The sequence below is a fragment of the Ochotona curzoniae genome, unplaced genomic scaffold, assembly GCF_017591425.1.
Source record: "Ochotona curzoniae isolate NIBS_2020 unplaced genomic scaffold, NIBS_Ocur_1.0 contig_3190, whole genome shotgun sequence".
Taxonomy (NCBI): Eukaryota; Metazoa; Chordata; class Mammalia; order Lagomorpha; family Ochotonidae; genus Ochotona; species Ochotona curzoniae.
Genome location: NW_024465751.1, coordinates 11654544 through 11667963, shown reverse-complemented (window position 1 = coordinate 11667963; position 13420 = coordinate 11654544). Strand labels below are relative to the sequence as shown.

General features: G+C 38.2%; 1 protein-coding gene across 1 annotated transcript in view; it reads left to right on the top strand.

The window, feature by feature from the left end:
• LOC121155893 (MDM2 binding protein) overlaps nt 1-13420 on the top strand; it is a 64361-nt gene that overhangs the window by 34489 nt on the left and 16452 nt on the right. The window contains exons 14-16 of the mRNA XM_040979365.1: nt 4198-4359; nt 5595-5712; nt 11628-11783. Of these exons, the coding sequence (XP_040835299.1) occupies nt 4198-4359; nt 5595-5712; nt 11628-11783 (436 nt within the window). The remainder of the gene's footprint in view (nt 1-4197; nt 4360-5594; nt 5713-11627; nt 11784-13420) is intronic.

Below are 13420 nucleotides of genomic sequence, written 5' to 3'. Positions count from 1 at the left end.
GTGGGACCACCGGGATTAGAACCAGCACCAAAATGGGATCCCGGCGTGGGCAAGGTTTGGATCTTAGCCATTAGACTATTGCACTGGGCCCTATTTTTTAGTTTTATGTTTTGTATTTTTTCTACTATTGTACATTTTTATATTTGTAAATGTAAATATATTTTTTCACTGATTTTTCGAGAAAAAGCTTAGTACCAAATCACTTTAAATAAGACTATTTAGTATGAAGCAAGATAAATATTAGAAGAAGAGCGGTGTTTCTTTTTTTTTCTTTTCTTTTTTTTTGTTTTTTTTAGTATTGTGATCACTACTCTGAGCTCCCCTCAGGCATTTAGCAAAATTCTGGAACCTGGTGCAAACCTGACTGATGCTCGGTCTGCAGAAACTCATAGTTTTCTTGTTGGTTCTTGTTTGATGAATCCTTAATTATTGGGAGCCTCTTCAGGAACACGGCAAGCTTTTTCTACTTTAATATTCTCCACCCAAATGTATATTCCTTACTTTTATGCAAATTTCATTGTGTAGAGATTTTCCTATGACTATGTAAATTACCCTGTTTCATAGTGAAACACCATCTGTTTTCTCTTATTTTTCAGTCATTAAGGTCAATATGAATTCTTAGTGTTTCTCTAAAGTATGATAAAATTGGCAGTTTTAATAAATGCAGGTTTAAGTTCATGACTTGAGTGTATTTTTAGTATTAGTAAAAAGGTGGAAGCTAGTAGTTTCTGAAGCTCATTAATCATTACAGGTCTTTCAGATGAAAGCAAACCAATGATACGTTTCAAAATGAGTCTTAGCAGTTTGTGCAAAAATAAGAACGGTAGAGCAGCTTTTATTTTCTGAGGATGCAAACTAGGAGCAGGACATATCACAGTTCTGATTTTACCACTGCTTCAGCTACATTTTCCATTTGGTCATCTCTAAAGTTCCTTGATTGCAGAAATCTTGTGTGACTATCTTGGGTTGGATCTGGAAAGCCTACCAACAGCCATGCTGGTGAGATGGAATTTTATAGAAGAATGTGTCATAAAGCTGGCATTCAGGGCCCAGCGACGTGGCCTAGTGGCTTAAGTCCTCACCTTGCACGTGCCGGGATCCCATATGGACACTGGTTTTAATCCCGGCAGCTCCACTTCCCATCCAGCTCCCTGCTTGTGGCCTGGGAAAGCAGTAGAGGACAGCCCAATGCTTTGGGACCCTGCACCCACGCTCCTGGTTTCCGGCTTCGGATTGGTGCAGCACTGGCCGTTGCACTCACTTGGGGAGTGAATCATCGGATGGAAGATCTTCCTCTCTGTTTCTCCTCCTCTCTGTATATCTGACTTTGTAATAAAAATAAATAAATCTTAAAAAAAAAGCTGCCATTCAACAGGGGAACCTCTAGGCGGGATGGCGCCTTCTCAGCCCGTTGCCTTCCACTCTTTGTGTACTGATCTTGCACAGTGTAACGTAGTATGCTTTAATTTTCTGTGTCTCACGGTGGGGCTCAGTGCAGGGCAGGCAGTGAGTTCACAAGAACTGTTTTTTGATTTGAACTTTGTATGAGGTTATAGGTCATCCTCCTATTTTTGGAGAACTTGCTATTAGTCCGTGAGTATTTTTAAATGGCATGTTTTTTAATCAAAGTGTTATATTGATATAGTTGGAAAGCAGATGCTGTTGGAAAAAGGCCCTGCCCTCCCGACTCCTCACCTGTCGGTGTGTGTGTAGAGAGCAATCGCCCGCTCTTCCAGCTGGATCTTCTGGCCTTTGCTCCATTTCTCTAAGCAGTGTATGCATTCTACTGTTTCCTCATTTACCATTTCAGGCACTAGCTTAACTTGTATCTGTGGTGGCCAAAGCCTTAAGTGTCCTCACACATATTCGCTTTCCCTTACGTCCTGAGTTCTGGTTAAATCAGTGATTTACTAAGCATTATTATAACTTTATAAGTCCGTGCATTGAACCATGTAACAAATGAAGATGATCAGATCTTCTTTTAAGTTTTACGCTTCCAAATGGACAAAGTATGTTTTGCAGAGGCTCCGAGACTCCTGTCACTTCCACAGCATCAGCATTCACTATTTGTTAGAGCGCATCGGCGCCTTTGTGCTTCCTTAGTAGTTTTGCAGGGCAGTGTTTTCCATTGTTGCTCCTCCATGAACGGACTGCTTCTTAGACCTGCTGACAGCCTGGAGAACTCTTCTGTGGCTGCTCTTCTACCTTTAGAATGTCATTTATCCTAGACCTTTAATTCTTTACTCTGGCTTATTCCATCTTTTTGTTGAAGTATATTGTCTGGTAGCTTCTTCAGCAGAAGTTCTTGAATGACAAATATGCTTGGTTTCTTGCATGTTGGAAAATAATTTGATTGACAGCTTATAGTATTTGAAATTTTAAAATTGCTTACTCTCAGAATTTTGAAGGCATTGTTCTGTTGTCATCGTCTTTGCTGTATGCCTATTGATAAATCTCATGCTATTCTTATCCTTTGCTGAGATCTTGGTGGTTTTCTGTTGTTGTTGTTTTCTTCCTCCCTGGAACCTTGACTGTGAATCGTAGATATATATCTCCTACCATGCCGTCAGCGATGTGCCTGATAGGCCATCGTAATGACGCTGGCATACATAGGCAGAATGTCTAATTTTCTTTCCTATGTTCATTTCATTTTATTTATTCTCATTTTTATTGGAAAGGCATATTTATGGAGAGAAAGGTCCTCTGTTCACTGGTTCGCTCCTCAGATGTCCACAACAGCTGCAGCTGAACCAATCCAAAGCCAGGAGCCAGGAGCTTCTTCCGGGTCTTCCACACAGGTGCAGGGTCCCAAGGCTTTCCCAGGCCACATGCAGGGAGCTGTAAAGGAAGTGGAGGCATTGGGACATGAACAATGCCATATGGAATCCTGGCATGTGTAAGGCGAGGCTTTACCACTGAGCCAATTTGCTGGGCCTTCCAGTTCATTTATTTTAGAGCTTTTATATATATATATGTATGTATATATATGTGTGTGTGTGTGTACATATGTGTGTATATATGTATATATATATATATTAGAATTGGAGCTCTCATTTATAGTCTTATTTTTAAAAAAATCATATAGTTCTCTATTGCTTTATTTGAGAATTTGAAAGAGAGCAAGAGTGAGAAGTGTCTTCCTTTTAATGATTCATTTGTCAGATGTCTGTTACAGCCAGGGCCTTACCTGGCTGAAACCAAGAACTGGAACTCAACCCAGGTTTCTCAGAGGGGTGGCAGAGACTCCAAGACTTGCCATCACCTTTTGCCTCCCATGGCATGCATTGGCAGCAAACTACACTGGCAACTGGATGCAAGTATCCCGTGAGACAACTTAAATGCTATGCCGAATGCCCACTCCCAGATACTTTCTTGTTTGTTGCTCTTTTATGAAAACATTCTGGGCCTATTTTAATATCTTCTTGTTACATGGGAATATTAACCTTAGCAGACTGTCTTTTGTTCTCTGCAGTATTTTTGTTTCTGCTGAGCTGTTTTCTATTTGTTAATTTTTAAATCTCTTTCTCATGTTGCACTTCTTTTAGTATGGGCGAAATACAGCAGCACTTCCTGCCGGAGTTGGACACAGTTGAGAAATAAACCTGAGAAAAATACATCCTCTCCATCCCCTCTCTCCAATATTTCGCCCCCATTATTGCAATAGTACTTTAGTGACAGTCTGCTATTTTTTTTTTTAAGATTTATTTTTATTGGAAACTCAGATATACAGAGAGGAGGAGAGACAGAAAGAAAAATCTTCCATCTGCTGATTCATTCCCTAAGTGGTTGCAATGGCCAATGCTGAGTCGATCTGAAGCCAGGAGAAAGGAGCTTCCTCTGGGTGGAAGGAGCTCCCACATGGGTGCAGGGTCCCAAGACTTTGGGCCGTCCTCGATTGCTTTCCCAGGCCACAAGCAGGGAGCTAGATGGGAAGTGGGGCTGTCAGGACAGGGACTGGTGTCCATATTGGATCCTGGCACGCATGCAAGACAGGGACTTCATCTGCTATGATACCGTGCTGGGTCCAACATGCTGCTACTTAAGTGTAGCATGGCATTGTACGTATAGGCAATGGTAGAAAATCTGTCATTGTCGAGGTGTATTTAGCAGTTATTGAAAGTTCTCCTTTTGCTTGGGAGTACAGATACATACAAATACTACATCTCTTCGCTTCTCGACATGTGGTTTGTGTTACAGAAAGAAGAAAGTTGGCAAATCTGCCTGAAGCGGTTTCTGCTGATGAACTCAGAAGTCTGTTAATACTGACAAGAGAACGCTTTTTAGCTCGTTTTGATGCTGTTATCCCTAAAACAGTTTTAGGACAGATTGACAAAATTAAAACCTCCAATATGTTGAATGGTAAGTTTTTTATTTCTAGGCTTAGTGGCTTTTTGAGTGTGGTATCTATAATGGCTATTAGTATTATAACTTACTGGATGTATTAATGAAACCAGATTCATTGAATGAGTTTAAATGGTAATGACCTATAGTTAACATCAGCTATGCTTCCCATCCTTTAAATAACACAGACTTTCTGAATCATCATTCATTCAGCCTGTTTGGTATGTTGGTTTCTGCGTTATCCTTTTTGATGGTCTTACTCTAAACTATTGGAATTTGTGCATTTCTGTATAAGCTGTGTTTTCATAAAGCAAGGAAAATTAAATCCATCCTGCATGTTTAGTGGCGGTCAAGCTAGTTAGTACACAATGCCCCCTTACGGCACTGTCAATTTCCCAACTTCTCCAAGGAAACAGGAACACTTTGAATGAACTATCAATTCCTAATAAGACTAGCAGACACATATGTCTAATCTATACATTTTATATCATGTAGTAAATGAAGAATGCTGAATATCTTCTCATGGGTAATTCTTATGCATAATTATGTACATTTCTTTCTTTTGTATAATTATTTCTTTAGATTTTTGTTGAGAATCCAGTGTGAGAACTGTCTTTATTTCACTGCAATATTTTAGCTAAAATATCTGTACACTTTACATTCATTTTGTTTTTCATTAAATTATATTCAATGTTAATTATTTACAGATATGTATGTTAAGATGTCTTTATTTAGTAGATAAGTGAGAATTATTTCTAAAATAACCTTTACCTGAGAATATCATTTTAAGTTATTTATTATTTGATTGTTATACTTTTGAGAATGAGGCAATGTCTTCCTTAAAAATCTGCATTTTTTTAGTCTGTTTATGTTAATTCCTGTTTTGGGTGTGAAAATCATATATTGTATCCAATATGTTCTCAGAAAGTTGCTTCTTTTTCATTTAAAACTCATCTCACTAAAAATAGTAATTTTATGTTTTTATTCATATTCATAATGTTCATTCAGTTCTCTGTATTCTAGTGCATGGTATTTGTTGTTTGGGAGTATTTTATTTTCATTTCCAGCAAGCTTTTCTGTGACATTTTGCACAAATCAGGCAGCAGAGAGGCCTTTACTAGATGCTTGAGCTCAGTATTTACTTAGCGCTTACACACGTACGTGTCTGGTGTAGACAAATTACTCTTTTGTCATGTAGCAAGCTAAGTTTGCTGAATATTTTCCATACTTCCTGTGTAATTGTTTCTCTTCAGAAGCTGGTCTAGAGGAAGCCGACTCCTCGAATCTGACTGAAGCCAATCCTCTGGAATGGCCAGAGAGACAGGTTCTGCAGAACCTGGAAACCTTAGAAAAAGCTAAACAAAAAATGAGGTACGTTTGAGGCTGCTGTAAAGGATACTGTTGCTTAGTGTTTTAAAATGGACTTTCTGAATCCTAAATTATCTTGTTTTATTGTTAAACAAACAAACAAAAATGTTCTCCATATGAAGATGGCCAGTTACTGGAATAACCTGTAAGTCAAAAGGAAAATATTTGTCTTTCTTTGCTGTTGTGCTTTCCACATGTAACTAATCACAGCAAACATAGCTGGATATAGCTTCCATCAACTTATACAAAAATATCAGTGTCTAAACCAACTTTTTACAGGAGCATATGAAATGAAGTAGAAGCAATCCCCAGTTTTGAGCTACTTTATTACTATTATTTTTTTAAAGATTTATTTATTTTCATTGGAAAGTCAGATATACAGAAAAAAGGAGAGACAGAGAGGAAGATCTTCTGACCGATGATTCACTCCCCAAGTGAGTGCAATGGCCAGTGCTGCACCAATCCGAAGCCAGGAGTCAGGAACTTCCTCCAGGTCTCCCACATGGGTGCAGGATCCCAAGGCTTTGGGCCATTCTCGATTGCTTTCCCAGGCCACTAACAGGGAGCTGGATGGGAAGTGGAGCTGCCAGGATTAGAACCGGTGCCCATATGGGATCCCGGGCGCGTTCAAGGTGAGGACTTAAGCCATTAGGCCACGCTGCCAGGCCCCTTGAGCTACGTTACATTGTTTCTGTTTTACATTCATGTGCGTGCATATATTCCCTATTGACTAGTCCCAGTGGATAGGGCTCATCTTTGCTTTTCAGTTTTGATTCAGTTTATAACAGACACTGAGCGCATAATTATCGCATGGTTGAATGAAAGCGAAATTTAAATCTCTTATGTGAACTCTTTTTCAACTATTACAAATTATATTTCTGTTTTTAGCTCTTCTGTTGATATTATTGTGTGCCTTGCTGTGAGTTTTTTTCATATACATGTTTCAACTAATATTTATTGAGCACCAGCTTTATGTCATTCACTGAGAATATGAGGATGAACAAGCTATGCATTTCCCCTGTACCCTGAGAAAGGCCACTTAAGAAGAAGGGAAGTGGTCCCTGAGATGAGATGGGTGGTCAGGGGGAGGGCTTAACGTTTGTGCTAGAGTGTAATGAATACATCGGTGACACACATCCAGTCATATAGGTCTGAACTGTCATCACACAGACTTTGCATTTTATCATCATGGCATTGGTAAGCTTTTGAAGTTTATTTTTGTTTTTTTTTTATTTCTTTAAACCAAAAATTGATGGGACTTTGTTTTTCCAAAAAGTTTCCTATTTTTTGGCAAGTAATTTGTAGAAGAGAGAGATTAGGAACAGAAAAATTATTTTCTTTGGGCTAATAGTAGATAGACAATTGTATTTCATACTAAAATAGTAATAGTGGGAAAAATTAGAGTGTATTCTGGTGGTATTTAGGGAAAAAACAACCCTCCCATGATGGATTTGCTGTGGAGGAGAGGGAAAGGGAGACATTGGAGATGGTTTAGATTTCTGACTTAACAACCTCACGAGTGGTGGTCTCACTTTCAGATGTGACAGACTGATGGAAAGTTGAGATGTTCAACTTTGAAAAGAAATGAGTTCTGCTGCAGGGATACTAAGTTTGATCTGGGAATTGTCCAAATGGAAGCACCAAGTTACTGGAGGCAAGCTGAACAGTTTGCAGTCACTGTAAGACGGGATTAAATGAATGAATGAGAGTAGATGGGATTGGTGAGGCCATGATGAGGAAAGAAAGATGGGACAGGAAGGAAAGGACAGAAGAGAAGAGAGGGAAGAGGAGAGAAAGAGAGCTTCACGTTGGCCCCTGGGGTTCTCTGCAGTGTCCACATTAGGAGGAAAGTTACATGGAGGGGAGAAAAGCAGAGCAGTACATCTTTCCCGGAAGGAACCCCACTTTCTTGGCAGACCATTTCAGTGGTTCCCTTTTAACTCTCACGGTTGAGGATGACGACAGTTACGCCCCTATTATTCTTTTTATCCTACTGCCATCTCTAAACCTTATAATATTTGCATTAGAAAATTCATTTTCTTCTGAAAGTTGCTTTCCTTGTTCCTACACTGCCTTGTACAGTTACCCAAACTGCACAACTCCTCTCCTGTTGTTGACTGTGCTTATATGTCTATGATTTCTTTATTGTTTTTACTTCATACCTTGAAAAAGCTAATACCAGATTAATTTTTTTAAAGATTTATTTATTTTTATTACAAAGTCAGATATACAGAGAGGAGGAGAGACAGAGAGGAAGATCTTCTGACCAATGATTCACTCCCCAAGTGAGCGCAACAGCCGGTACTGCGCCAATCCGAAGCTGGGAACCCGAAACCTCTTCCAGGTCTCCCATGCGGGTGCAGGGTCCCAAAGCTTTGGGCTGTCCTCGACTGCTTTCCCAGGCCACAAGCAGGGAGCTGGATGGGAAGTGGAGCTGCCGGGATTAGAACTGGTGCCCATATGGGATCCCGGGCGCGTTCAAGGCGAGGACTTAAGCCGCTAGGCCACACTGTCGGGCCCTACCAGATTAGTTTTTATACTTCAGTGATTATCCTGTTGTTTCTTAAACTTTAAAAATTTTCTGTTGTCTTTAATGAATGGAAATCCCGTGAGGCCTTGGTCGGGGCTAGCTTAGTCTCCGGAATTTTTTTTTTGTTGTTAAGAAATGTGCTGTTACTTCTTCGATAATGTTGTAACCCATTTACCTGTTTCCTTCTGTCTCGGAAAGATTTGTTTAACTATTCGTAAACGCCTTTTCTGCTTTATGTCCTGAAATGTTTCTTTTATTTTTGCTTCCCTTTTTTTTTTTTTTTAATTTTTCGCTCAGCCGGCTTTTAAACTCATTGTACATTTTTTCCTGTTCTTGTATTTTTTTTCATACTGTCTTATGTTAAAGACAGTATTTCTGTAATTCTGTCTTTCTGTTAAAGACAGTAATTCTTTGCAATTATAAGAATGTTGAAGTGTTTTTCAAATGTTTATCTGTTTCTTGAACATTCTCACTTCATTATTTAAAAAAAAAAATGTTTATCTGAAAGGCACAGTTATAGAGAGGGAGAGACAGAGAGAAGAGGTCTTCTGTCTGTTGGCTCACTCCACAAATGACCCCAATAGCTGGGGCTGAGGTGATCTGAAGCCTGGAACTTCTTCTGGGTCTCTAGTATGGAAGGGTCCCAAGGACATGAGCCATCCTCTGCCGCTTTCCCAGCCCAGAAGCAGGGAGCTAAATCAGAAATAGAGCAGCTGGCACATAAACTGGTGCCCGTATGGGGTTCCAGCACCGCAGTCCAAGGCTTAGCCTATTATACCGTTAGCACACCCAAGCAGTCTCACTTACTTCTGCAACTGTCGAATTTGTTGCTCTGGTGGTTTTCTCTTGTGTTCTCCTCCAATGTCTGATGGTCTTTGTCTCTTCACAGTTAGGAACTCGGCTTGTTTGTATATGGTCAGTAGCTGGCATGTGCTTTTTCTCTCCATATGTTTAGGTCTGTTCCCTGCTTGATCCCAGCTGCATTAATATTGGAGGAGGGAAAGGAAAGTTGGAGCATGATAAGCTTGGTCAATTTGGAACGCATTGCTCTGTTTTCTTATAGAATAGTTTCTTTGGTTTTAACATGAAGGTAAAAGCAAGAAGTTGAGGTAGATTATGGGAAGGTAATATTTCAACGATACCTGTAAGATTCTTAAAATTCTTGCCTTGATTTGTATGCGTTGCCACCCTCTAAACCCAAATGTAATACCACTGTGACTCTGTAGTAAAACAAGAACAGTTCCATCTCCTTAGCTCTTGTGGAGCTGCTTGCTGTAGTGTCCATTCTTTAAAAACCATTGAACCCTTGGCCCACTATATTTTCCTCCTTTTCCCAAGTCTGTTATTAACTTAAATTTTGGAACTTCACTGTGGTGTTTTCAGTTTGTTTAAGGGGAGAGGTTAATGTTTATGTTTATTGTGCCTGCTGAAGCTATAAGCTCGTTTCTCATTTAAGATTCAGGTCAAATATTTGGTGTAAGCCTCTTCACATATATACACTGTGGCTCAGTGTTGTTTTCATCCTTGAATACCGTATACACTATTCTTTGATAAAACTTTTCACCTCATCCTGTCCTTATATATATTTATATTTCAGTGTCCATACTTTCTCTCCTAAGTCATTCATATATAGTGAATTATGAATGGTGATTATATATCCTATGTGTTAATCTAGATTCTTTTTGGTGTTTCCTAATGGTGGTTATAAGGTGAATGATCAGTAAAAACCAGTGAACATTGTCAGAAGAGTAGGAGATGCTACCAGATTTTTCAAGCGAAAGGGACAGTGCCTGTGTTCAGAGTTCATGTTGTGTTAAAACACTTAGCCACAGAGAAAAATTATATGTTGAAGCTCACAAATCATAATGATTTGGATTTAGACTTACTCAACAGCCTGTAGTATGACTTAGTTGCCTTGTCTTTAAGATGGAGATTAAAAAAAATCTGGTTCTACTTTGAATTTAAAGAGGAAATATTTGAAAAAGTACTTAGTAAACCTGAAAATACTGAAATAAGATGTTATCATTTTTTTTAACCCAACACATATCCTCATATTGCAATTTATCACAAATGAGATTTTCAAATTGCTTTGATATCTTTTTACTCAGGGTTCTATATAAATGCAAATTATACATTTCCCCATTGCATTTAGCCTCTACACTGATTGAGAATAATATTCGTTAAGAAACATTTGTGAGTCATTATTAGGGAACAGCTATATAGAAATTAAATTAGACTCATAATGTAGTTCCTGCCCTCCTGGAATATGAAGGCCAAAGAAAATATTTGTGTATTATTTAACTCTTTTTATTAGGTTTATATTTCCAATTAAAAATAAAGGAAATCAGAAAGGGAAAGTAATGCTGTTACTATTATTAATCCTTAACATACAGAAATATGTCTAAAATTGGCCTATATTTTAAATATCTGTGAAACTGCCTAGTTTGATTAATAGCGTAACCATGGAGTAGTTGAATTTACTTAGGTAAGAAATCGATTATTTATGTAGATGTTGAAAAATATTATTTCTGCTGTGATGATAGAACTTCGATGCCCTGTAATTCAACGCTTGATAAAACTGTTGTAATTCTTTAAAACTAAGATACTTGTATTTCCATCTTTCCAATTTTTGTAATGTTCTGTGTTCTTTGCTTATACAGTGATTAAGTAAAAACACCTGATCTGAGATAATTTTGACTTTCCTTTTAACAGCTTGGTCACCTAGGATCTGTAATGAAACCTATGGCTGAGGAATAGAAATAATGATTGTTTTTTAGGTTTGTTAAATTGATTTTACTTTACAAAGTACTTACAGCTTTATTTTAAAATAATCTTATCCATCTTTGTCAAGGAAATTTGTTAGAATCAAGAATATATTGTATGTGAAATGGTTTAAAAGCTATAAAGTTCTGCATGTATTTTAGATTTCAAGGATCCAGTGTGTATTAATACAGTGGTGCTCATGGCTAAAACACATTAGAGAATTTAGATTATTGCCCCACTTCATGATTTTCCGTTAAATACTCCAAGCTCATATAAAATTGGAACATTAAGTTCCTGCCCATAAAGATTTTCGTTATTGTGGGGTTTTAGAACATACAAGAAAGTTCAGATTTCAATTGTACAGAATTGGTAACTTCATGCTAATATGCTTATGTTTATTTTAGTGCTTAACTAGTAGAATGATTGAAGTGTTATTTATAAATGCATAGTGACCTACAGATTTTAAAAAATATAACTAAATGATTTGCAAAGATTTTACTTTATTTCTTTAAATACATAATTATTCAATTTTCTTGTTGCTTTTTTCTGGGTGTTTGCTTCTATGTTTTCATGACAATGGTGAATTTGAATCCTCCTTTAATAAATCTATGTAACATCTTCCCAGAACAAGCTCTTTGCCCTGTTCATCTGAACAGTTGCTAGGCCACAAAGAGGTTCCACGGGATTCGATCACATTGTTGGATGCTAAAGAATTGCTGAAGCATTTTACTTCAGATGGTTTGCCAGTGGGAGAACTTCAGCCTTTACAGACTCAGAAGGGGTATGTTACACACGCATGATAATTCCTACTTTTACATACAATTTTTAAATAGCACTGCCTTCTGCTTTTTAATTGACACTGTGTGCAGCTGAAACAAAAATTGACTTGGGCTTGATATTTATCAGCTGGCCTTACTCCCTTCTCGCAGTTGTTCGGTGGTTTTAAATGTAAGGGAATCAGGAATAATAAAAGCAACCTTGGTATACTGTTTGTGGAAGTCAGAAGCTTCTACTTGGTATAAAAAGAACAGTTGTCTTAGAAGAAAAAATTGGAATGTGACTTGCAAGTTTTTAGAAAATGTTTTCTGTATTATTTTCCAGTTTTGTTTTGTCACTACTTTGCCTCATCATTGTCAGTCATTGTCAGTAGCAGGAAGCATCGGCCTCGCACTGAGAAGAACAAGCTGATGCAGTAACAGTGCGTCAGAAACATGGTATTACCAGCGAGGACTCAGTGTCCTCATGGATAATTTACAACTGGTTTGACTTAGACAACTTCTACTAAATCATTAATTATCAACTGCTAGATACCATTGAAATTGACTAGATTATTGGCAAAATCATGGTTCTAAATCCTTATGAGAATCAAATTATTTTGCTCATTATCCTATTTTCTATTTTTTATAGCTTTTCCATTATCTTGGAAATCTTCCAAAGAAGCTTTAAATTGTGATACACTTAGATCATTTTTATAAAGCTTGTTTTGAATGACACTATGGTAAATATCAATTTTTAAAGCTCAGATTTGAAAGGATTTATTTGATAGTTCTCATATCTCAAAAATATTATTGGAGTGCTGTTGCATTCATGTACATATTTGCCAGATAGGTAGAAGGCAACTTTAGAAGTGCAAAGTGGCCTAATAACACCAGGTCTTAATGACTTAATGGTCATAATGACATACAAATGATGGAACTTTGAGGTGCTTTGCCTTCTCTCACAGCTTTGGGAGATGAATACTTTTTATTTTTTGTGGGAATCCAAACAGTGCACAAGCATCCAGAGTTTGATCTGTCAGAGCTGTTGGGTTGCAGTCATTTCAGATGCTGAAGCAGGAATGAGCAGGGTCAGATGGGCTTGTGGAACTGAATTATTCAGTTATGTAGATTGTATTTTTTTGGCTGGAGTGCCTCTCTAGGTGCAATGTCCGGGAAATATGATTAATTCTTTATGTAGTTTCCAAGTGATTTATTTAGGAAAATCTGATTGCATGCTGTGGTGTGAGTGGAGAAGTGCACCGTCACCAGGCGTGTCGTCTGCTAACGTCAGTGCCGCAGGGTGAGCTTTCCCGGCACTGCAGCAGCAACCAGCGTGCTCCACTAAAGGGGTCACACAGTGCTGTGTCCAGGGAAGCCAAGGGCAAGGATGACCCCTGCGATAAAACACGTGCTGACCAAATGCGTATTTATTGAAATGTTTCTTTTAGCAAAAACCAGTTGTAAGTGAAATTAAACCAGAACAAGTAACATTACTGAGAGAAATTAAATACTTTGAGTCGTGTATTATGAAATGACTAGGTCTAACATACCTTCACTTCACAAGAATGGCAGGAGTCAGCAGTTAGTCTCAGTGAGATCAGGAGGACGGCGTGTGCAGGCCAGGGAAGATACGGTCCCCACCTGTGCTGCAGCGGGAAGG